Source organism: Biomphalaria glabrata, chromosome 7 (genome assembly GCF_947242115.1).
Source record: "Biomphalaria glabrata chromosome 7, xgBioGlab47.1, whole genome shotgun sequence".
NCBI classification, from domain to species: domain Eukaryota; kingdom Metazoa; phylum Mollusca; class Gastropoda; family Planorbidae; genus Biomphalaria; species Biomphalaria glabrata.
The window spans coordinates 30,750,816-30,775,411 of NC_074717.1; the positions used below are offsets into that span (position 1 = coordinate 30,750,816).

The 24,596-nt window shown below is 38.2% G+C and overlaps 1 protein-coding gene across 1 annotated transcript; it reads right to left on the reverse strand.

Annotated features, from left to right (window-relative positions):
* Positions 1 to 10,890: 10,890 nt before the first annotated feature.
* LOC106073986 (cytochrome P450 1A1-like) lies at positions 10,891 to 16,940 on the reverse strand. The gene is made up of 2 exons (XM_013234695.2): positions 16,783 to 16,940; positions 10,891 to 15,748 (listed from the first exon to the last, which is right to left on the reverse strand). Exon 2 carries the CDS (start codon positions 15,745 to 15,747, stop codon positions 14,212 to 14,214), a length of 1,536 nt encoding a protein of 511 aa, XP_013090149.2. The 5' UTR covers position 15,748; positions 16,783 to 16,940; the 3' UTR covers positions 10,891 to 14,211.
* Between the last annotated feature and the right edge of the window lie 7,656 nt (positions 16,941 to 24,596).

The following is a 24,596-nucleotide window of genomic DNA, read 5'->3' on the forward strand; positions in this document are numbered from 1 at the left end:
CCAGAGAACCATCGGGGTGCACCCCGAGTTAGTCGTGACACACACACACACAGAAATAATACAAAGTAGGATGAAATGTGTACCCGCCCCTCCAGTACACTTCTACCACACTAGTCTACGAGTTAAACTGGTCCATATCCGTCTCAAAATAATTTGCATCTTTGGTATAAAAACAAAAAGGCTCACCTTCACTTAGGCCAAAAAGTTTCCCGTGCATCGAGTTCAAGTATTTATGGGTGAAATCAGATTTTCAATATCGATTTTAGTTTTTGCCGTCGTAAACGACAGCTTTTTCAAGGAGGTGTGTCGGTTGGGGGGGGGGGGGGCTAAATTGGTACCTTGTCCGGGCTGAGCACATAGGAATCTCATTTTCTAAGTCTTCTTTTATGCGATCTAATATTGTACTAACTCTAGAAAAAGTAATTCAGCTAAAGGAAATTAGAGACAGACCTTATAAGAATGAATGTTTATTGACCCAATGAAAACGTGAAGTGTGCATTAGATATGGTCCACCTTCAAGACCGCTTTCTTCTTAGCTACGATCTCAATGATCTCAACTACTATAGGGCCTACTCTCATGGATACTCGCAACGTTCCGCACAAGTCCAGTCTGGTAGAGTGCTCAAGATAGTGCGCACCTTCTTCAGTATGTAGATGGCAGTGTGCAAGACTGAGAAATGACCTTGTATGTAACATTTGCTTGCTCTGAGGACGTCTTGCTGTCTGGTTCTCTCCTGATCTGAACTATACCATCACTAGATCTAGTAGCTATAGATTATAGATCATTTTAGTTTATGCTGGTTAGCAAGATGTTTCTATTAAGTATGGCGGAGATTTTTTAAAAATCTTGTACACCTACCGATATTTTTGTATAAGCAACCCTCTCTCTCGATCTTCTCAGCACTGTTTAAGTTTCTATTGACGTTTGGAGTGACGTCATAAAGATAAAGTTTTATATGGTTAAAAAAAAAAGAGGGCTTCTAATTGAAATCAATGCATTTAAAATACATATTTTAAAAAAATATCGATCTGGAGATAGGAATAGCTTTTAATCGTTAGCAGAAAACAAAAAACATTTATATAGATATAAGCATAAGCCTATACCGGTATTAATAAAATGTTTTTTTATTTTTTTTTTAAATTAAAAAAAAAAAGACGCGCCCAAGGCGCCGTTTGAAATATTGCAGGCAATAAATGTTTATTTCTAAATATATCTATAATTAGCCGGCCAAGTGCACGCGTGATGGAAATGGAATGAATCATTGGTACAGAGATCATTAAGTGGACTGATTCTTTTAAGACCTAAATCCCTACGGGCGGACTGGTCTAAAACTGTTTCTAGAAGTTTCTGTATTATGTATCCTTCAGACTTCAGTTGACTTACATGGGAGAAGGAGTAATTTTAAGAAGAAAAAAAAAAACAACTTTGATTAGGCTAATTGTAGGTTCATCATCCTCATCTGTCCCTTCTCTTTCATCGTACGGATGCTGTCGCAGTTCTAGTCACCAAATCCCTCCACTTTTCCCGGTCAGCAGTTGTTCATAGCAGTGTATCAAGAGAGAGGCCGGTCCCTTTCTTTAACGTTGTCCAGCCAGCTGTTCTTTGGACGACCTCGTGCTCCCTCCACTGGACCTTGACTTTTGACAGTGAGTCATGTCTTACAGTATAACCAAAACCATCTCAGCTTCCATCTCTTCACAGTACTGAGGAGTTCTTCCCTTTTGCCAGTCAGGGTGTTAACTTGTAGCCTATTTAGTGCCAAATATTTTTTGGCTCCAGTTTGAAAAAGAAGTGCCATTAGAAAAGAATTATTACGGCATGTCTCTAACTATTGCTACAGCCTTTTATATTGTTATAAACCTGGTGGTGGCACAGATGGAGGTAGTGGTGTGAGTGTAGTCAGCCGATGCAAATTGCCCCAGGCCAGCGCTAGACGAGCGATCAACCGTGACGAGTTACGACGGTCGGCCGAGACGAGTGTCAACATGATGGTTCGGGAAGGATCGACGTCGTGAATAGAGCTCAGGAGCGTCACGAGAGTTGTAATCATCTGACACCCAGAAACGTCAAGCGGCGTTCTGTCCGGTTACTAGAAGGCCAGTAGGGACCCTATATAAAGAGCGGAGGTGTCGCAGTCAAAGGAGTTCACGAGAGAGGTCCACGACAGAAGGTTCACGACAGGGCTCAGAACACGGTCGACTACAGCACAGTTCAACGGTGTGGTTCTGTACGGAGCATTACGACGTCAAGTACAGTTGAGACGACTGGCGTCTTGATCTTGGTCTGCGATCGAGTCCGACACAACGAGCCTAGTGTGTGAAGTCAGTCCTGAACTGTTGAACCCAGTGCAAGCCCGGAACGAGACGGAGAGGCCAGTGCAAGAGTTGATACGGCGGTACGGTGTTATCGGAGAGATATTTGTACAGTCTTGTGTTACGTGCTGCCAATAGTACAGTATTGGCTGTTATTTATTCAACTATTAAAGTGTTACGTTACTTTGGAGCCCTGAGTTGTCAAGTTCTTTAAGTTGGTGGTGTATGGTGCAGTTTGCAGAGAGCCTGGATAGTGAGATTCGTAACAATATAATAGTAATAACCATTCGCTTTTATTATTCATTATTCAGATCTGGAGGAAAAAAAAACTACCTGATGTGGTTGGTGGGTCAGATCTAATCCTGCGCTAAACTTTGTGTTTTACATGTGTGTACCTTCCGCGGGACGACAGGGGCTGGCAGTAGGCAGGGTATGAACCCTGGACTATCCAGACGACCGAACGACAGTCCAGCGCGCATACCGCATGACCAGGCAGTCATCTCGCCAGAACTTCCCTCGCTGACCAATGAGTCCAAGTAGACACGGTAAACACTCACCGAGACATGGGCAGTGATCTTCGAGTTTGAAAATCCTTCGAGATTTGAAATCATGGTCACTAGATTGATTTTACAAACTTTTTTTTTACGATAAACTTTTTAAGGATTTACATTTGTCTACTAAGGAAACAACCTTACGTAATATCCCTTCCCAAATGTTCCCACATTTTACGAATCTTAAACTTTTTTAAACTTCATTATATCTTCTTCCATCTAGATATTTTCTTTTTTCTTTTTTTTTTAGCAATTCAAGAGAAAGTGAATGGTATAAATAGGCCAATAGGGTAAACTGTAACGTTTAGATGACCGAAAAAGATTATAAAATGTCTGACAGGTCGCGAGGTGACTTCAAACCGCTATGACACCCCTCCTAGCGTCCCTCACTTCGCCTTAAAAATATATTCCCCTAGTTTTTGCACTTGTTACTATTCAAATATCTTCCTTCTTTTACTATTAAACGGTACAAGAATTTCCAATGAAATCGTGTGCAAAAAAATAAAACGCACATTGTACATTCTTAAATATCTCCTTGGACAGATTCTCAAGCTGTTACCAACAGTCCTCAGTTGGCTAAATATTCTAAAACAGAGGTAGATATAATAATGAAATCCAATCCTACTTTTGAGAAATTGTAACAGAAAGATCTATATTTGTATGCCAGTGACTTATGAAGTAAATTAAGTATTTGAAGTTCTTGTTTGGGTTAAAATTCGGCTTATTATTACATTTTTATGACATGAAAGCTGACAATGCCTTTTTTTTTTAATCGCGAGTAGGATTGGCGTTTTCCATATTGAATGACACAACGAAATGACAATTTTCGGAATAGAGATGCTCATTCGCCGCCAATATCTAGTAGATGGTAAAACAACAACAAAATAGTGGTCTTTGTAACTTATGATAAGCAGGCATAGTTAAGATTGTCGAACATGGCGGATAAACTAGAAATAGTTTTGTTGGTGTATCCGGTGTAGAAAGTAACGGAAGTGTTGTTCAATAATTTGTGTGCCCTTTTTATTACAGCGCAATTATTTTCATTTAGTTGGCAGCTGTGAAGTTCAATTTAGCGTCCTTGACATTATTTAGGTTATCTTAAACATCTCCAACATTTGTTTTTAAATCAAGACACTGAAAAAAGATGTGCTCAGTGGTAGCTATTGTATCGACATCATCTTTCTTTTTATTTCTGTTCTTTAATGTTGTTTTTTAAATTTCATTTCGCCACAGTATTATAAATATTACTAATAAAATAATCTGTCAGCAATGCTATCACTTTCAGAGAACTAGAGTTAAAAACAAATGAGACTTTTAACAATGGTAGGCCTACATTTATTAGGCCTAGGGTGTTGCTACTTAAAACCTGTACCTTTATTAGGGTGTTCCCACTTAAAACCGGTACCTTTATTAGGGTGATCCTACACCAGTTCAGTGAACTTCGGGTTGTACTAAGCCTAGCAAGGAATACAATTTAAATACAATGTAAAAGATATATAATAAACATAAAAACCTCGCAAGGCATTAGATATATAGGTCAGTGACGTCAGTGTCTAACGGAATAAGTGAACCATAAAATCTATGCCTCGACCTTCTGTTTGAAGATAAGCCCGCGAAACAGAATTAAAATGATTTGTCATGTTGTCTAGATTATCTTTCCAGGCATGGCCTAATTATTTCTAGAGCTATCTTCTGTTTCAGTGGCGTAGCTAGAGATTGGGGGGCCCGGGGGAGGGGAGCTTGACCTTTTAAGGGGACCCTACATTTTGACATTCGACATCATTACATAATGTACTTAATCAATATATGAGTCTAAATTCCTATTGGTACAGTATTTCAGTAAAATTAACAAAAAATAATCATTAAGACTCTTTGAATGAATAATACCGTTGTTTATTGGCGAAATAATGCACTAGTGACAATTTCTCAATTGATATTGCCTCAAGTCTGCTTTTTGTGCAGCAAAGGCCCCTATAACATCATCTAGAATAATCTAGATCAATGCTGTCTTGTATTTTGACTCCACGGGAATAGCAAGATTACATGACAGTTTCGTAATATTTAATGAAAAAAAAATTAAGGCATTCATTTGGGGAGCCCCTCAAGTGTGGCCTCGAGAGGACTTTCAAGTTTGGAACCCTCCCCCTTCATAGCTACGCTATTGTTCTTTTTTTTTTTGTTGTTGTTGTTGTTTTTGTTTTCCCCCACGTATATTTTATTTGATGATTTCCCTGCTCCCAATGTTACAAATAGATTTGAATGTTCAGATATGCTCGTTACGTTTGAAACATAGGATCCATTTATTTCTGTTGGTGTTTGTAACTTGACATCATCCTTGTGTCCTACGGATCTTGGTCACTATTGTAAAGATCACGTACACAAAATTATGTAAGCTGTATACTTCTGTAGGTTTAATACTTCTGTAGGTTCCATACTTCTGTAGGTTTAAATACAATTAATAATAATTCTAAACGTCTGTAGGTTCAAATACAATTAATAATAATTCTATAGGTTCTATACTTCTGTAGGTTTAAGTACAATTAATAATAATTCTATAGGTTCTATACGTCTGTAGGTTTAAATACAATTAATAATAATTCTGTAGGTTCTATACTTCTGTAGGTTTAAATACAATTAATAATAATTCTGTAGATTCTATACGTCTGTAGGTTTAATACTTATGTAGATTCTATACGTATGTAGGTTTAATACTTCTGTAGGCTTAATACGTCTGTAGGCTTAATACTTCTGTAGGTTTAATAGGCCTACTTCTGTAGTTTCTATACTTCTGTAGGTTCTTTATTTCTAAAGGTTTTATACTTTAGCAGATTATATACACCTGTAAGCTCCATACTTTTGCAGGTTTCTATCCTGAAGGTTCAATATTTCTGTAGGTTTTATACCTACTTTTGTAGGTTTTATACTTCTATAGGTAATTCATGGGCGTAGCCAGGGGGGGGGGGGTTGGGGTTTACCCCCCCCCCCCCCCGAAATGAAAATCCCCCCCCCCGACGGAATTTAGTGACTGCTTTTTTGCTTTGTATTTGATTATTTTAGGCGAGATTTTAATACTACACCATCACTTGCCCCAGCACAACCATGGGGATTTTGAGTTTAAAACCCCCTACCCGGGGGTTTGAGTTTAAAACCCCCTACCAGGGGTTTTTGCTGTTAAATCCCCCTCTTCTATAAAAATAAACTAACAAAAAATGCAAACGACAATCCCCAAATTCCAAGAGCACAGTTAAGGAAGATTATGATTTTAAAACCCCCTCCAAAATTTACGATAAAATCCCTCTTCAATATAAAAAAAAGCAAATTACACACTCAAAATTCTATGAGCGTAGCCGAAGGGGTTTTGAGTTTACCCCAACTCCCCTCTCTTCAGTAGGGTTTGAAGCTAAAAAATACCTCTTCTGTATAAAAAAAGCTAATTATGCACTCAAAATGTTATGAGCGTAGCTAAATGGGTTTTGACTCAGTTTTGAGTTTGAACCCCCCATACAGCGGGGTTTGAAGGTAAAAATACCTGTTTAATAATAAAAACAAAGCAAATTATACACTCAAAATGTTTTGAGTTTAAACTCCCCTCCTGTGGAGTTTGAAGCTAAAAAATACCTCTTCATTATATAAAAAAAGCAAATTACTCACTCTAAAATCTATTTAGCGTAGCCAAAGGGGTTTTGAGTTTAAACCCCCCGCCAGCGGGGTTTGAAGCTAAAAAATACATCTTCAGTGTAAGAAAAAAAAAGAAAATTACGCACTCAAAATGCTATGAGCGTTGCCAAAACGGGTTTTGAGTTTAAACCCCCCTTCAGAGGGGTTTGATGCTAAAAATACCTCTTCAATATAAAAAAAGCAAATTACACACTAAAATTATTCGAGCGTAGCAAATCCTATTGGAGTTTTTAGGTTTAAAAACCCCTCTCCTACAGATGGCTTTTTTTTTCAAAGTTTAAAACCCCTCCAGATGGTTTTGAGTTTAAAATTCCCCTTCAGAGTGTTTTGAGGTGGAAAACCTCTATCTTCAATATTATTCTAAAACAAACTACAGTTACACATTTCTACCAGTGGCGGGGCTCCATTAATACAGTGCAGTGAATAGTCATCTCCCGAAATTGAAAAACACTAAATGTGGCTCAACAAAGATGGTTTAGACAGATTTTAAGAGTCATAGCTATAGATATCTGGTCTAAATTAAGGAAATCCTATGCCGAAGTGGGAGTCGACCCCTTAGTAAGATTGTGATAGAGCGTCACATGAGGTTTGCAGGGCATGTTTTCCGACAAAATGAATTACGCATAAGAAGAGTTGCGATGGCATCCTAGTACAACTTGGCGCCACACATTCATGGAGGTCCTCAGAGCAGGTGGGAAGAGGCTTCAGACATTGCCAGTGACAGATTTTTATGGAAACAGCTTGACGGCAAATGCGCCGAACGGCGCGGGAGGGTCAAAGTCAGTAAGAATAGCACATTAGGTTTTTGAAACAAAACTTTTTTAATAGCAGGAAAATGCACTGTACATACCTCGGAATATGCATTTTGCTGGCTTTCAATACCAGAAATAGTGCTTGGCGGCGGGGCTTCGCCCTGCAATTGGGGAGCTCCTAGCGCTCCCCCAGACCTCCTTGCTGGCAAAGGCGGGGAATCTACAATTTTCCCACTAACTCCAGGAAGAGCATATTCTAGGGCTCAATAAACGACTTCCGAAAGAATGAAGGGTCAGAATGTAATAAAGATGATGTACACACACACACACATAAATAAATATGATTTTTTTTTCTATTGTATTGCAGGCCTAGATATTGGAAAATGAAATGATGTCAAGAACGCTAAATTAAACTTCACTGATGCCAACTCAATAAAAGTTATAAACTGAAGAGCTTAGAAACTTTGATTCTGCAGTGCTAGAATGTGCACACAAAATAATTATAGAACTTTAAAAAAAATGATAAAATATCCACACTTCCTTTATTTTGTATAACATATTTTATACACCGCATACGGTACACCAAAAATATAAAACAAATATTAGATTTATTATTTGTGTTAATCAATGAACATCACTGCATGCACTAAAAAGGTTCTCAATCATGGATTGTTGTTTTTTCATACTATTCTTTAAATCAAAATTCTTGCTTTTTTTTTAAACACCTCGAGGAATGGACGATCATTCAGTGAATGGTCGGTAACTTTAAAGTCCCATCCATTTCGCAATCAAATTTGGAAAAAAAAAAATGCCTAGGGACTGCAAGGCAAAATTGTGCTTTTTTTTTTCTTTACACGGCATTGCGAAATATTCTTATTGTTTCCAAAGCAAGTCGAATTCCTATTCTTACACTGTAGGACTGTACTGTACTCTTTATTTAGAAACTAATATTCTTAGTAATTTGATTTTTATTACGAAGCTTATATTAACTCCCTCCCTCTGTCTAGCTGTCTGGATGGATTCGTTTACACGTTTTTTTTTTCTTTATTTCGCATTCTCGGATGAAGTTAAAATTTGCACAACTATTCGTTGTCGAAGGCAATACAGGAAGCATTAAAAAAAAGTTAACCAATTATTTTATCAATTAGTGGTAATTAATTAATTAATTTTGTTTTATATTGAAAATGGGGAGATAAATCTTGCAGTATTGATATATAAGCTTTGTTTAAAAAAAACTTTTTTTTTTCATATTTTGCTTGTTGTTTAAGATAGTCTTATATTTAGCTTCACCATGCAGGTCCACTAAGTGGTATATATAGGCCTACATGTAGAAACATGTATTAGGTTCAGCTGATCTGGAATGGAATTTAGTTTACAACTTAATGTTTGAAATGAAAGACCTAGTCCAACTCCCTTTATATCCATGTAGGCTACACCTCTGGTGTACACTTCCAGCGCTCTGAAAGTAAGCCACGGTATGATACTCTAACGAGAAGTTGCCTTGCTCAGATCAACATTGCTAGCGTACATCCTGCTCCACTGACCTGGCCGTTACGTGATGTGTTTTCTCCTGCAGCCGTGACCTTCGGAAATTACAGATTTTCGGTGAAGTGGATATCTCGTATAACGATCCAAGGACCAGTAAAAAAAAATGGAGTGTGTTGAATATCTTACCGATAAATCTATTACTCAATGTGACTGGACTTTATACCCCTTGCACTGAAACTGTATATCTGACATACGTAGTCAAGATGTCAAGTGGTCAAACTCTTTTCGTGTGGTCTGCGTTCTGGACTGTAGTTCGGTAGTCTTAATATCGGGTTCGAACCCTGCCTGCTGCCACCCCACGTCGTCCTGCGGGAGGTTTGGGCTAGGATGTAATTGTCTTCATAATAGGAAGAAACATCCGAAACATGTAAAACATTGTACGTTGAAAAAAAAAACTTGTAAAACATTGTATGTTGAAAAGAAACATATAAAACATTGTATGTTGAAAAGAATAAAACGTATGTTGAAAAGAAACATGTAAAACATTGTATGTTGAAAAGAAACATTTAAGACATTGTATGTTGAAGAGAAACATGTAAAACATTGTATGTTGAAAAGAGGCGAAGGCTGTGATTTGGAACTTAAGGCTGTTTAGACATATTAGAATGTCCACTCAGGTGGAAAGAAACTGGTTTTAGGCAGTCGCAGGATAAATTCTCATTAACGTTTGACACACAGTAAACTGTTATTTTACACCTTAAATCTACCCCATTGAAAGCATGATTTGGAAGGGAAGTTATTATACTGTTTCTCCGCTGGATGCAAGCAATGGAACACTATAGTGCTTTAATTGTTTTTAAATGACATAAATATAATAATCATATAATAAAATACAAATATGGAAACCGCTTGAGATTTTTGACATCTTTGACTTTTTAAGGCATAGAAATTTGAATGTCTACTTTTATTACAAAACAAATTGTAGTTAAAAGTTGTATTAAGCGTTTTCTTTTTCAATTCTTATTACGTAATAGGAACTATGACCTTTATTGAACACCGTTTTGGACCGAGACCAGTAGTCATAGAATGCATGAACATTTATCCTACAACCTCACAAACCATGGGCAGTGGAAACCAATAGCTCGTTGCCACGTCACATGTCTGTACGGCGTGGCGACGTGCTATTGGTCATTGCTGCCCACAGGTTGCTACGTCACATGTCTGTACGACGTGGCGAGGTGCTATTGGTCATTGCTGCCCACAGGTTGCTACGTCTCAGGTCAGTGATGAGACCTTCAATAACGAATGGTCTCGTTTGGACCGAGACTGTTCAGTGACAAGTGTATACCTGTATTTAGCATCAGATCTAGTTGGCATCTACTAAGACACTTCCACCATTGTGACAGCTGTGTCAATAACATGTTGATTTGTTTGACAAGGTTCAGACATTCTTCAAATTATTTCGTCCTTGCTCAAACCTCCTGCATAACGACAGAGGGCTGGGTTCGAACTCGGGGCCATCCTGACGATACTACAGTACGCTTCCCATTCGATCAGGCAGCCACCTAGATTATTGGCAAGGGAAAAATTCTTGATGTAGGAGCTTGTCCTTAAGTACTCTTGTGTCCAGCGACCTCTCGAGATGCTGCTAACAGAATGTGACCATTGCAGGCTAGAATGTTATCAAGAGTATCTTTAAGGGGGATTTCCTCCCTTTGGAACCCTAATGACAGAGGAGCCATTTGGAGAGTCGAACCTCACTGTGTGACATGGGAAATCGTGTAACAATAATAACAATCTTGCTACTTTGAAGTCACGTGATATTTTATATTATGTTGGGTATGTATATTACTTATACTATTCCTGACTGTTCGTCAGCATTGAAAGACATTAATGACCAGGTCAAGGTTAGGATAAGAAACGTCTCAAGTATCAGTGTCACGTACTAAAGTATTGTTCAGCTGGGGAAGTGACTGTACATTGGCCTTGATCCTTAATATCTTCATGGTGTTGTGGGCTAATCTAATCTGACTTCATGTTGTGCAATTATTACTTTAACATTAGCCACAGAACATTACAAAATAGATAGACTTGATAACAACATTCAGTTCTATAAAATGAGACTTTATTAAGCACTGGGAAATCCGTCCAGTCTTTCTAAAACGTCGCTATAACTAACTACTATTCAATTACTATTCAAAACAGCCTACTTCTAACATAACGCCATGTTGGTCTCTTGTTCGCCTAAGTCTACTACGTCATTAGTCTGTCTTACTACGTCATTACTTTTACCGTCGCTAAAACTATACACAATATATTTAACTAACAAAACCAACCTACTCTCTAAACTAGTACATAACAATGGATATAATTTACTTGTCTACTGGTTGAGACCCCAAAATTAAACTTTGGTCTGAAAACAAAATCATTCTGGACAATTTTGAACACAAGTCTTTACTGTCCGATGACCTAAAAAAAAAGCGTAACTCTAGAGCCTTTTGAATTTTTTTATATTTTTTTGACCACAAATGTTTCAGGGTGTTGTTGATGAATTACATTGACCTTTATGTTCACTATGGTACCATCAGTTATCTAGGCGTTAACCATTAGGTGACTTCCCATCATTCTCAGCGTGATGATCTAGTGATGAAGCGCCAAGTTTTCACGTGTAAGTTCAAAGTCGAATCCTGGATAAGATAAGGCGACATTAAAAACAAACATTTCTCTCGCGCCAAACAGCTTCGAAGCGTCTGAATTCTTCCGGGAAAATATAAGCTTAGGGTTGCCAGACAAAAAGTAGGACAAACGCTGTCAAAGGTGGACACAGAACAAAAAAAATTATAAATAAGGCTTGGACAAAACATGACAGTCAGGAAAAGATTGTACATCTGCTATATTAAGTATTATATTTCTCAGACGACGTTGCTTTTTGCAAAAGTTTATCGTTCGAGTAAGATTACATAGATTTGAAATGTTGATTTACAATGATAGATAAAAAAATCCTTTGTAATAAACAACAGAGTAAAGGCTGGACATTTTCAAATTTTATGCCTATGCCTGCCGAACGGAGGAGTCGACCCGAAAAAAAAAGGAGGACATGACCTCTATTTTCCGGACGTCTGGTAACCCTATGTAAGCTGTTTCTTTTGCAGGCGACATCCTGTTCTTGTAAACACTAGGCCAGATAATCATCTGTTATATCTTAAGTTATTTTCGTCCAGTGCTGTTTCAGATTTTAACATTTTTTTTTAAATTTAACATCTGCTTATTAAGGTGACATTCTTTATTTATTTTTCTTAATGTTCTGCTATTTGGACCTGGCCTTAGTTTGAAAGTTCTTGAATTCTCGTTTCTGTGAATTAAAATTGTTTAAAAGTATTAATATAACACTTCACATTTTGTAAAATATATTATCTGGCCATATTCTGTTCTCTTTATCTGTAGGTTTAGGCTGGAGAAAAAAAAGTTATCCATTAGTATAAACTTTTTAAACTTTAAATATTCTTTAAAAGCATTGCATTAAAAAAAATGGTCGTATTCTCTTATATATTTATAATGGAGTTATTATCAGTTATACTCAGAGAAACTCTTTAAGGTTGCACGTAGCAGTTTCTCGTACCAAGGACGCACAGAATCAGATCTGACGTCCTTAAGCTACGGTCGATAACCCGTACATTACAATTAGAACATAATAAGGCTTGTCTTCGAGAGTCAACATACAAGAAAAGAAAAATAATAACGATAACTCTGTATTGTGACACTTTTATAAATACCGGTAAGAGAAAACACGCAGTTGTCGACCTTGTTTATCATGTCACAAAAAGCAGAGTCATATCGTCACTGTATGACATTGAAAAGGCTTGAGAGTCGGTTAATGCATGAGTGGATAAAGCTGGTCAGGGCGTTTACAAATATTTCGCTCTAGAAACATATTCGCGATTAGTCACCCCTAGCACAATGTTTTTTTTCGAATTTAAAGAATTAAGAACAAAAGCAGACGATACTTAATGAGGAGGTCATTACTCTATGGACGAACTGTAGGCCATTCGAATGTCATCACGCCATAGCCTTGCTCTCCTTTGTTCCCCGCCATCTTGTGGGAATTTTAGACTAAAATGTAATAATATTCATATCAGTATAAATGTTTTATGCGTCGTGGTGTACCTGGAAACAAAATTAAAATACATTTTCATATTAATGAGCTGAGAAACTCACTTTTGGTAGAGAACATTATGAATGTAACAGTGAATCAAGTAATTGGCATGGGAAGGTTCATAACTCCATAAAATATTTGTCAAATCCCCAATATGAAACGCCAAGAGCATATAAAGCAATGGTAATAAAGCATGTTGGCTTGTTCCTAGTTTGTTCTAAACCAAAGTTCGATGACGTAGTATCTGGGCATGCACTTAGAACGTGGCATTGGATAAGAAGTTAGAAATGAAATAGATGATACACAAAGCACGTCTAGGTCTATGTCCCAACACTCGCAGTAAAAGCAGAAGTTCTTTATTGTTTATTACACCAAACATTGACAACATGAACGACATTTATTGATCAGAGTTTTTGAGTATTACATGTTGAATTAAACCATATGTAAACTAAGCAAAGAAATTCTGGTTGTTGTTTTTTTTATGCTATAAATTTACAAATTTATGAACTCTACAAAAGATGTGATGCTAACACAATGAAAGCAAATAGTTTGCAAATATTTTTAGAAATTGGTTTGAAAAGAAACTTTATAAAATGTGCTCAAAATAGTTTCAAATAAAATTGTATTATCCGCCAGTCTGCTACAGTTAACTTACGTCATGTTTGTGCAATAGAGAAATACAATTCAATTATTTATTCCACATGATGCAGTTTTAGTTTCTTTTCCTAGCCTCTTAAAGATCTCCGTCATTAGGTCTATGCACCAATAAATGTTGAACTTAATAATGAAATCAAATTCATATTCTGACATTTTTAGCGGCCTCCAAAGAGCCGCCATTAATTTTTTGTTGTTGTTATTGATTTAGCCTAATGTTGGGGGTGTATTTTATTTAGTAAATATAATACTTTGGCCCAATTTCCTACCAACTTGGAGGCCCAGGTTCTAATGTAAGCTGATTTTGTTCATTCAAAGTAAAGAACTTTTAGAGTGCCATGGCAGAATTTCAAAGAGGGTTAATGTTAAATCTTCGCTGGGGAGGGGCTAAGGTGGTATTACACCGAGGGCAATGACATATCTTCATGGGAGCCATGATATAGCCACCTCGTGGGGAGTACCGAAGTTCACTCAAGGTCATGTTAGAATTTCTTCATGATCCTATGGTTTGAATTGATCAGATTCTTTTCTTGAAAAGAGGGAACACAACTCTTGAACATCTAGATCTTTTGAAGCGCTGTCCAATTCTGAAAACCAAACGCAGTTTATGGTATTTAGAGGATCAAGGTAAATGTATTTCAGTCCTTGGTCTAATGCCGCATTTGAATTGGCCAGGCGCCCTCACCGCTTTGCTCTCCCAGTTCCTTGGATCTACATCCGGAAGCTTGACATTGTCCAAGGCAAAAAACTCAAAATTTTGGATCAGTGTAACCACTATCAGGAACATTCTTGACCTCGCAAACGCTTCTCCTGGACATGATCTGCTTCCGGAACCAAATATAATAAGATTGAGTCGTTTAGGATGGTCAGCTTGTAATAGTTGCCCGTTGTCATCAAGAAATCGATCAGGCTTGAAAGTCCACGGTTCTTCCCACTGATCGCTTCGACGATGGCAGTACCAAGCATTAGCCAATAGAATTGCGCCTTTTTCAATCAGGTAACCGTTCATTTCAACATCCTCTCTGCAGCTATGTGGCAGCAAGAATGGTCCTGCAGAGGCGTACCGTAGAGCTTCTATTATAGAGGATTCGGTGTACGGCATGGAGCTCCGATGACGCAGACTAGGAGTCTCATTCCCAATCACGCTTTTAACTTCGGAGTGAAGCTTTTCCTGGAGCTCTGGGTGAAGTATCAGTAACAAGACTAACGTGTTGACTGTGTGGGCAGTGGTCAGAAAACTAGCTATGGTTGTCTCACACAGCAGTGCCTTAACCGAGTCGTCACAGAGGGACTCCACATCCCCCTCTTCTTCTAGCTTTGACTGAGCTGTCAGCAGATGGTCAATGACGCCTCTTTCTTGGCCTTTTATATAAGTTTCTTTTAATCTGTGAAAGTAAGCGTTCACCAGATCGTCTCTTGCTTTAATCAAAGCGTCATATTTGGTTTTGAATGGAAGTCCAGGAACAAAACGCAAGAACGGAAGAGGCTTTAAGACCGCCTCCATATCAAAGTAAAAGAGCTCGCTGAGAGTGGTGTCAAAATTTTCTAGCGCTTCCAAGTGCTCCTTGGTGCAATTTGATTCTTCTCCTGCCAGGAGCGCATCCACGACGCGCAATGTCGCCATAGAGATCTCGTGAGAAAAATTCACCTCGTTTAGGGATTGCATCTCTCTGGTCAGCTTGTTCAAGGATGTCATGAAGATACGCTCGAACTTACGAACATTTTCCCCATAGAACTTGACCACACCGTGATACAGTTTTCTCCTGACCTTCTGCTGGTCAGTTCTTGACGTGAACGCCATGTTCTTGTTTCCGTAGATGACATACTTGCTGAGAAATGTGTCCGGCCTATCGTTGGTCATCTCTTTCAGAGAAGGATGGTTGAATATCACCCTGGCTAGTCGGGAGTCATTGATATACACGATTTTTTGGGACAAAATGTTGACCTGGACGAGGTCACCGTACTGCTGCGCCCATTCTGTGGCCAGCTCGTGAGAGTTGTTGTTGCGAGAGCTGGCGATGAAAGATTTTAGGCATCCGAAACCTTTGGGGCCTGGAATGGTTTTAGCATTGCCGAGACTTGGGGATCGTCTTAACGTTCTACAATACCATAAGGCCAAGAGGAGAATAAGTAGAGCAATGTAGAATGTCAGATCCATCCTGGAAAAGAATAAATAATTAGAACATTTTCTACTTAATGTGTGAATTCTTTATAACTGTACAATCAACAGAGAGGGAGGGAGAGAGAGAGAGAGAGAGAGAATACAGCCCACATCAAAAGATCCACATAATGTTTACTGTGCTTTATTTGTTTTTTTCCCATTTCTATCAGTTTTGGGGCGTTGTGGCTGAATGGTTGAGCGTTTGGCCTTCCAAACCGTGGTGTCTCGAATTTGATTTCTGATGACGACTAGGATTTTTTACCTCGGGATTTTTAGGACCCCCATAAGTCCACCCAAATTAAAAGGCACCTGACATATGGTGATGACTTAAAGGCGGTTGGGCGTTGTACTGGCAACATAATACCCTCGTTAACCGCCAGTCTAACGAACAAAAGAGATGTATATCATCTGTTCCATACATCGCAAGGTCTGAAAGAAATAGTCTAAATAACGAAAGAACAGAGTGATACAACAGTTCACTTCCTTAGTGACAATGATCGTAGAACCTCGAGACAATGATCGTAGAACCTCGAGACAATGATCGTAGAACCTCGAGACAATGATCGTAGAATCTCAAGACAATGATCGTAGAACCTCGAGACAATGCCGATAACCAAATTGATCGTGAAAACGATTTAAAATTTATCTTTTACTATTTACTTTTCAATTATAGCAAAGACATTTGAATTGGTTACACTATCATAGACAAGCACAGAATGTCTGAGACAAAATAGTCATGTTATAGAGTAATGGTAAGCAAGGAGGCGTGCAGAAGAACTTACTGTGTAACCATCATATATTTAATTATTTTATTTAGAAAAGGGTTGAAAAATTATCTGAGAAATGAAAACTCTAATTGTATACAAGCGTGATTTTGAATTAAATTTATTACATTTATATTTCAACAGCTATTTCAGTAATCGTTCATTTTAGTTGACTTCTACAAGGATCAACGATTGATTGATTGATAGGTTAATTAATTTCAATGACTGTAAAGTAATGTTAATGATTGTAAAAATTGTTTCTACAAACCTCTGGCCCTGTCTAGATCCTGTCCAGTGTCTGAAACTTGAGAATATTTCCTAGCAACACTTCCCAATATATAGCCAGCCATAGTCAGCGGTTTTCTTGGGTGCAGACGGACATTTACAAGATCAAATTACCTTCGCCTGCTCTACCTCCGTCACAGTTCAATGAGGGGAACACGGCGTCGCGTGGGTGGGGGCGGGCTCAGGAAGGCAGGGCGAAGAACTGGTTGATTGAATCGATGGCGGGGATGAGTGAGGATGGGTTGGGGCTAAGAAGATGCGGGGGAAAGGAGGTTGGGGGCGGGGGCTCCAAACAGGTGCCAAATTGCATTGCAATGAATAGTTGCACTTAAAACAGGTTAAGTTGTTGGCGCAAATATTTACTTCTCAAAAATAAGGTAAACTTTTGTTATTGACATGCGCAGAAGGATAACATTCGTTTACCGTGGGATAAGGGAGACAACGTCGGGGAACGCAGAAGCAAAGATTATTAGGGATAGTTACATTTTTAGGAAAGAAAATACATCTATCATGTAGGCTTTTTAGCTGAGATTTTTTATTTCCTTCTTCATGGTCTTATCAATTAATTCAAGCAGTAGCACGCGCCAGAGGAAGGTGTGGAATTCTTTAAAAAAAAAAACGTTAGAGATGAAGAAAGATGTTATTCACTATTTGTAATTCATTATTTGCAATGAGCGATCCCTAGCCTGCACAAGCTGCTACATTTCCCTTGTTTGAGACGTCCCGGACGTGCCTTCAGAAAGGATGAGGCTCAAACTTTCTGGGGAAGGACAGCGGACAGGGTTCGAGCACGGGACCTTCGTGTTGACCGCGCAAGGTCGTTGTCGTGACAACAGTCCGGAGCGCGTATCACATGACCAGGCAGCCATCTTGCCTAGGATGGAGAATGCAAGTATGCTATATTTAGAATGCCCACGTGATCCTGTCTGTGATTGTGTACGAGTAGAACTAGATGTACACGTCCAGGCGTACACAGTAGAGTTCAGAGTCCCCCATGTCGTCCACATTCAAGGTTCTGACACCCAATTGTAGACCCTTAGTGTTATGATGCATGCGTCCAGTCTTTCTTTCGCCTCTTTCTATTTCAAGTTTAATTATCTTGAATGGAATTTCTGTAACTTGTAAGAAACAAAATACTGAGAACAAACAACAGTAGTCGAAATTGTTAAATTTGTATGAAATAATAAACTCTCATACCCCAGAAAATTCTAGAAACTAATTTATTGTTCTATTAAGATTTTTGTGGAATGGAAATGACTAGGTGACCATCTTGTGTTTAGACATTAAAAAGTTTCATATAATAATATGGCATGTGTGTCTGAGCGAGACCAATCTTTATAGAAGGCATGAACTCTGACCTACAACCTCACAACCTGTGGGCAGTTTAGACCAATAGGTCGTTACCACGTTACAGGTCTGTACGACGTGGCAACGAGCTATTGGTCCAAACTGCCCACAGACTGTGACGTTGTAGGTCAGTGTTAAGGCCTTCTCTAACGAATGGTCTGGGTCTGAGTGTCCATTAGCCACTGTCAGGGTTCCAATTATAGGCTTGGCTCTTGTTCTTGTGTTTCTTAACTTGGCTCACTAGGGGTTTCACTTAGACGAACAAATATTTCTTGATTCTTCAATTCTTCAATTCTTTAATATTACAACTAAGAACAATTAAACTTAATACGCATCAACTCCAACTCCAGATCTCCAAGAATATAATATGATATTTTAATATCCAACATAGCTCAAATAATGCACAATAAATATTAATATTAATAAACAAACACCAGTCCAGGAAGTAAACATCCAACCTTCCTGGACCGGGAGCAAGACCTTACTGACTTAACACACTCTCTCGCACATTAAACGAAGACTTAATCACTCAGTTCACAACACGTGCAACACTTTTGCATTCATAACAAGGGGATATACCAATCATACCAAAATATCAAACTAACAATCATTCTCGCCATACCTCCCCCTGAAAGCCACTTAAAGGCGCTCTTCACCAAAATGGCCACAAAAGAAATTGGAGCTGATCGAACTGGGCGAGCTATAAGAATGAAAGAAACTCAAACGAGGGTTCAATAGTATCCTTCCTTCATCTTCATCGATTCTTTAGTCTGTTTGACAGTTGGGGCATCACATGTGATCTGCCTTTCTCCATTCCTCTCTCTCATTCACCTTGACTAGGGTCTCTTTCAATGTCATTCTTTTAGAGTGTCGTCCTATCACTTTCTCTGTCTGCTTCTTCTTCTTTTTCCTGGTACTGTTAACTGCATGACGATAGTTGCGAGCCCTGAGAACCTCGTGATATAGTCATACAGTTTAAGTTTGCGTTTTCTGACTGTGGTCAGCGGGTCATCGCGTTGCCTTATTGTCCTCATGATCTTGTTTTGAATTTCTTCATTTGTGGTGCGGTCTTTGTAGCTGATACCTACATGGCTAGGATCTTCCTCTGTCATTCAGAATGTGCGGATTATCCGTGGATCATTGTTTTCTGCTTTCAATGTCCGTGGTTAATTATTTGACACCCATATTTCTTTAGGCATGCCGCTCAAATAATGGACCTCACTCACCAAATTGTAAACAAACAACATTTAGCCACGTGATAATATTGATAAAACAATGGGAAAAAAAGTATCACGTGACAGCCTAATTGGATTGCGTAATTTGTATAGAAGAGATAGAGAAACGCGTGGCTAAATGTCCATTGTGAAACATTTAATTTGACCAAATTCAGCTCGACTCTTCAACAAATCCAATGTGAATTTACTATCAACTTGTAATATTTTTTCATGTATCTTAACTCGTGAATATATACTGTAATAATTTACTAGTAAATAGTAAACAAAATACGAATAAGAGTTATTTAATTTAACAGAGTACTTTCACATTGTTTACAAATAATAATAATAATAATAATAATAATAATAATAATAATAATAATAATAATAATAATAATAATAATTTATTATTATTATTATTATAGAAATGAATTAATTTTCATTCTGTGGCACCGCCAGAGTTTTACGCTCAAACGTCCATGCAAACACCTTTCTGAACCTAACCTTCAACTGAGCCAAGCTGAGACGGAAACTCAAAACAAAGATTTAGATGTAGGCCTATGTGTACAGATTAGTAAAGAATCAGCTATGACCTCGTCACTGTTAGGGTATAGTAGTCAAGGTCATATGCATCTGAACAATCTATTAATAGTTGTTTTTTTTTTACTGCAACTTGGTAAGGTGTACCGAAATGTGTCATTGCTAATATTATTTTTATGCATCTAGATCTTCAGTAGATAAAGTAAATAGACAAAGTTGGCCTTTCTTAGCGGTCTCCGAAAGGGAAAAGTCGCTATTAGTTTTGTGTGGTCTGTCTGTCCGCCCATCGCCCGTGTATGTGTCTGTCTGTCCGTTTGCTTGTCTCTCCGTCCGTCCGTCCAGTTCAGATCGCAAAAGCTATAAAATATATTTAAAATCCGATATTGTAATATTTTCGATCTTGCAAAGTTTTGTTGCAACGGCTACTTTTTCTTTTCCGAAAGCGAATAGTTTAATTTTAAAAAAATTAATTATGCAAGCAGTTTGTTCCTAAAAATATTTATAACTTTGAATGAGCATAGATGCTATTCGTACAGGGGGCGCGACACTTCCAATACACAATTTGAACATTTGGGGTCTGGTGTTCGAATCTCAGTGAAGAATGTGATTTTGAATTTCGGATTTTTAGGGCTCATCTGAGTCTACCCAGCTCTAATGGGTCCCTGACATTAGTTGAGGAAAAGGTAAGGCGGTTGGTCGTTGTGCTGGCCACATGATACCCTCGTTAACCGTATGTCACAGAAACAGATGACCTTTACCAAATCTGCCCTATAGTTATCATTTGCCTTCTATGCGAGATTCACTCTCTTCCAGTCTGGTTTCTTGCAAAGCTGTGATGAGTACTAAAGCCAGGACACGTTGTATGTTCCAGCTTGCCTATAGCATTCGTACCGTCGAGAGTGTTTCTGGCGTTTCAACTTATGCCCCAATCAGCTAGGAACGTTTCACTTATAACTGCCACACTCCGTGTTGTTGTTTTTTTCAAAGACATTACTGTTAAAGATGAAGGACCTCTCCGTTGCTGGGGAAAAGCCTATGTTATTGGCCTCCTTCAGTCGTAGAACGATCATGGTTCATCTCGAACCCTTTTTCATATGGCTGTGGAGTCCTATTTTGGAGAGACACTCCCGTCCACATATGTTGCAGGTCAAGGTGGCTTTCGCTTTGGTAGTAGAGGAGCTGGCCATTTCCCGTGTGGCCGGGGAAAAGCCTGGGAGGTAAATTTGCGATTGCAGGGGTGCCCACACGTCAACACCCGCCTCTCTTCCATACTGACCGGCTCTAAAGGGATGTAACACCATCGCATTTCGGGGCAGTTTGCGGTAGGAGTTTGCCAGAGATCAGTTGTCATACTGCCCCCCCCCCCCCCGCTCTTACGAGCTCCAAAATCGGATTTTCTGTTAGGGTTTACTCCATCGGCCTTAGATCTTACAGCTAACCTAGAGCTCTGGGTTTGGTTTGTAGGTAGCATGTAATGTGAGCAGACCGACTGACTGCCTGACATCTTGGGGCTAAACCGTGTTTTTTTAACATCATTTTTTATCGAAGTGGATAGCCGCAATTGTTTTCGTGCTGTCTTTACGTCCTTCCTTCTATCTGTCTGTCTCTCAGGTTTATATCTCAACAATTTTAAGAGTTATAAAAAATCCGATTTTAAAATAGCCTTAAATGGACTTGTAAATACATACTTGTCGGTGTAATATTTATAAAATTCAGTGCACATATATAGTCTCATAGTAAAGGAAATGCTAATTGAAGATTTTCAAATTAAAGGTAATTGAAAGCAATCTGCATTGTGTTGTAATTTTAAATTGAAATGGATTCTACAGTGTTCATACACAATGTATTAAACCTTTGTTTATTTAAAGAGTTTATCAATATGGCATTATTCTCTACATCAGATACACCAAACATCTCGTTACTTTATAAAAAAATCTATAATTACAGAAGCAAATAAAACTTGCCGTCACGATGGACAAGCCGGCGATAAACATATATCTGGCAGTTCTGATATTCTGACATTACGTTGCAAGAAACATACAACTTTTTTTTTAAAACTGTAGACCGATGTCCTGTAAAATCCGTGTTAACTTTCGCTTTTTAAGGTTCTATAAATAGGTTCTAAGGCTATTTTTGGTCCTGTAAAGTACATTCTTTTGTTTTTAAATTTAAATACGTATATCTTAAATTAGATCTATCTATAAATAATAAAGGTAGTATAAACGATTTCCTAATCATCTTCATTTTCATCTTGTTTTAAATTGAAGAAGCAAGAGTAACTTTTAGACTTTAAAACGTATTATTGTATTAATATTCTTGTTTTGTAAAATAAAGTAACTATATTTTATGCACAAACTGTTTTAAAACAAACTTACAAAGGCACTCTTTACAACCGTTAAATGTTATACACATACGTACATTATTAGTATAACCATGTTTCTCCTACAAAGTCTGCAAAGATCTATGGACAATCTTCGATATGCTCATCTCAGGATCAAGTCATTGTATTGAATGTGATTTAGACTTGAGCTCTTGTGTAACGTAATATGTGATTACTACTGAGCAGCAGCGGCAGCCTACGAAATGGATATAACGCAAACTGTTTTTGTCAACTTGTTAAAATGTCTTTTTTAAATAAATACTTTATTTCAATCAAATGTTAAAATATCATCTGCACTTTCAAAAACATTCAGTTCAAGCAACTTACAAATCTACTTGTATTTTGATTCAACCAAATTTTGTTGGACACCAATGCAGTATAATCATTTTATTTCAAGCAAAGTTCTACTTTATGACATATTGGCCTTTTTGCAAAACACTTTTTCCTTAATACAAGGAGAAAAACATTAGACAGGGAAAAAAAAGACACCCCAATACACACGTACCCATGCAATCACATCAACATATTCCTATATATTACACCAACAAAGCTCTAACCTTTGAACTTTCCAGGATTCTGTTTATTTACTTCAGTTGTTTCGTAACTTCAGGTGCTTTGCCCTCGGGGATTCAGTGCGGGGGGGGGGGGGAGGGGGGGGTTAAGGTAATCCAGTACTATTAATAATGCTCTAATTATACACCTCTGTATCCGGTAAGCAAAACCTGTCTTTTCAGTTCAAACCTTTTAAATGTATATAGCCAATATAATAATAATAAGGCTCGTCTTCGAGTCCGAAGATTAATGAGGAATGCAGTATTTGCCTTGGCTAAGTAGTCTCAGCTGTGACCTACATATTGTGCCACATTCAGGGAAATCATAACCATTGTCCACCGGTGGTCGACTAAGATTTTCTTTTCGCCTTCTACGTCTGTCCTCGGCAGCGGATTTTTTTTTTTTTTGGTCTCTTCTTCTTCTTCTAGCCAGCTTTAGTGCTGCTGAGCTGTCAGCTCTTTTGTAGACTGTGCCAAGGAAAAATAGTGTGTTGTTTTCTTCAGTTGCTCAGCACTGTCGTACAGGGTGCTGGTTATGTTGGGCTGTAGTAGAAGTAGGGTCTGCCTAAGGTGGATTAGGAAGGGGCATTCAAAGAGGATATGGTTTACGGTTTCATAAGGGTGGGCGCAGCGTCAACAAGGGGGGAGTTGTGTGGAATTTATTTTGTTCAGATGGTAATTTAACAGAGGTGTGAAATAATCATTGTCCACCGGTGGTCGATTAAGATTTTCTTTTCGCCGTCTACGTCTGTCCTCGGCAGCGGATTTTCTTTTGGTCTCAAATGTGTATCCCGAGGCCTTTGTAAGTGACCTCCAGCTATCTCGTACTGAAGCCGCTTGCAACCAGGTGCTCTCTTCTATGTCAGCTAAGGCAAGTTACTGTCAAAGAGTGAAATCCAGCCTAGGCCATCTATGTAATGTCTAAAAAAAAAGTCAGGCAAAGTACGAAATGAATTCCTGATTTCCATTTTCATTCCATTCCACTACTTGCTTAAGTCCAACAAGAAAGTTGTTTGAAAATGATTTTTAACTAATGACATAAGTTTCTGGGAATAACCCTTCTACATTTATCTGCCAAATTCTGCCATCATTCTTACCAGTTTTATTTTGTTCTCAAAAGTGTGGCATTCTGTTTGATTACAAGTGGGTAAATGTTCTGATGGGCGTGCTGGGTAGATGGATGTTATTAAATCTGTGATATTTTGAAGAGGAGTGTGTATGTGTTCAGGTGTCAGAAACTTCTGGCTTGAAAACACGATTCAACAGTAAAATTGTTTCTTTTTAACAGAATTGTGAATGATGTGACACTGGCTGAAACAAGTAGAAACCACGTGACTATAGGCTTCTGAAACGTTTCAATGTCATGGTAGTAGAAAACAAGAGTAAGTTGATATATCTTGTTCAGCTAGACCTCAATGCTATCCAGCTTTATGTCACCAAATAACGAATGATATTAATATATTTGACATAATTCATGAGGTTCATTTGGCCATTGAAGAGCAATCACCCAAATACAGGAACAACTCCCGTCATGTCAATCTTCCTATTCACCTGTGTGAGCCATATCAAAAGAAACAAAAGAGTGCAAACAAAATAAAAACTATTGGTATTTTCTTATTTTAATTCTCAATCTCCGACTTACAATCTCTTCCTGACAATGAATACAGATTCATAATGGTCTACCAAGATCAAGTTTGAGGTTCTTAAGCCTCTTAAAACTAAGACTACCAGCTATTCACACATTTATTTTGCTGCGTGCACGGGC

Excerpts from the sequence above, each read along its gene's own strand:
- LOC106073986 (XM_013234695.2), bottom strand. The coding sequence starts at position 15,747 with ATGGATCTGACATTCTACATTGCTCTACTTATTCTCCTCTTGGCCTTA.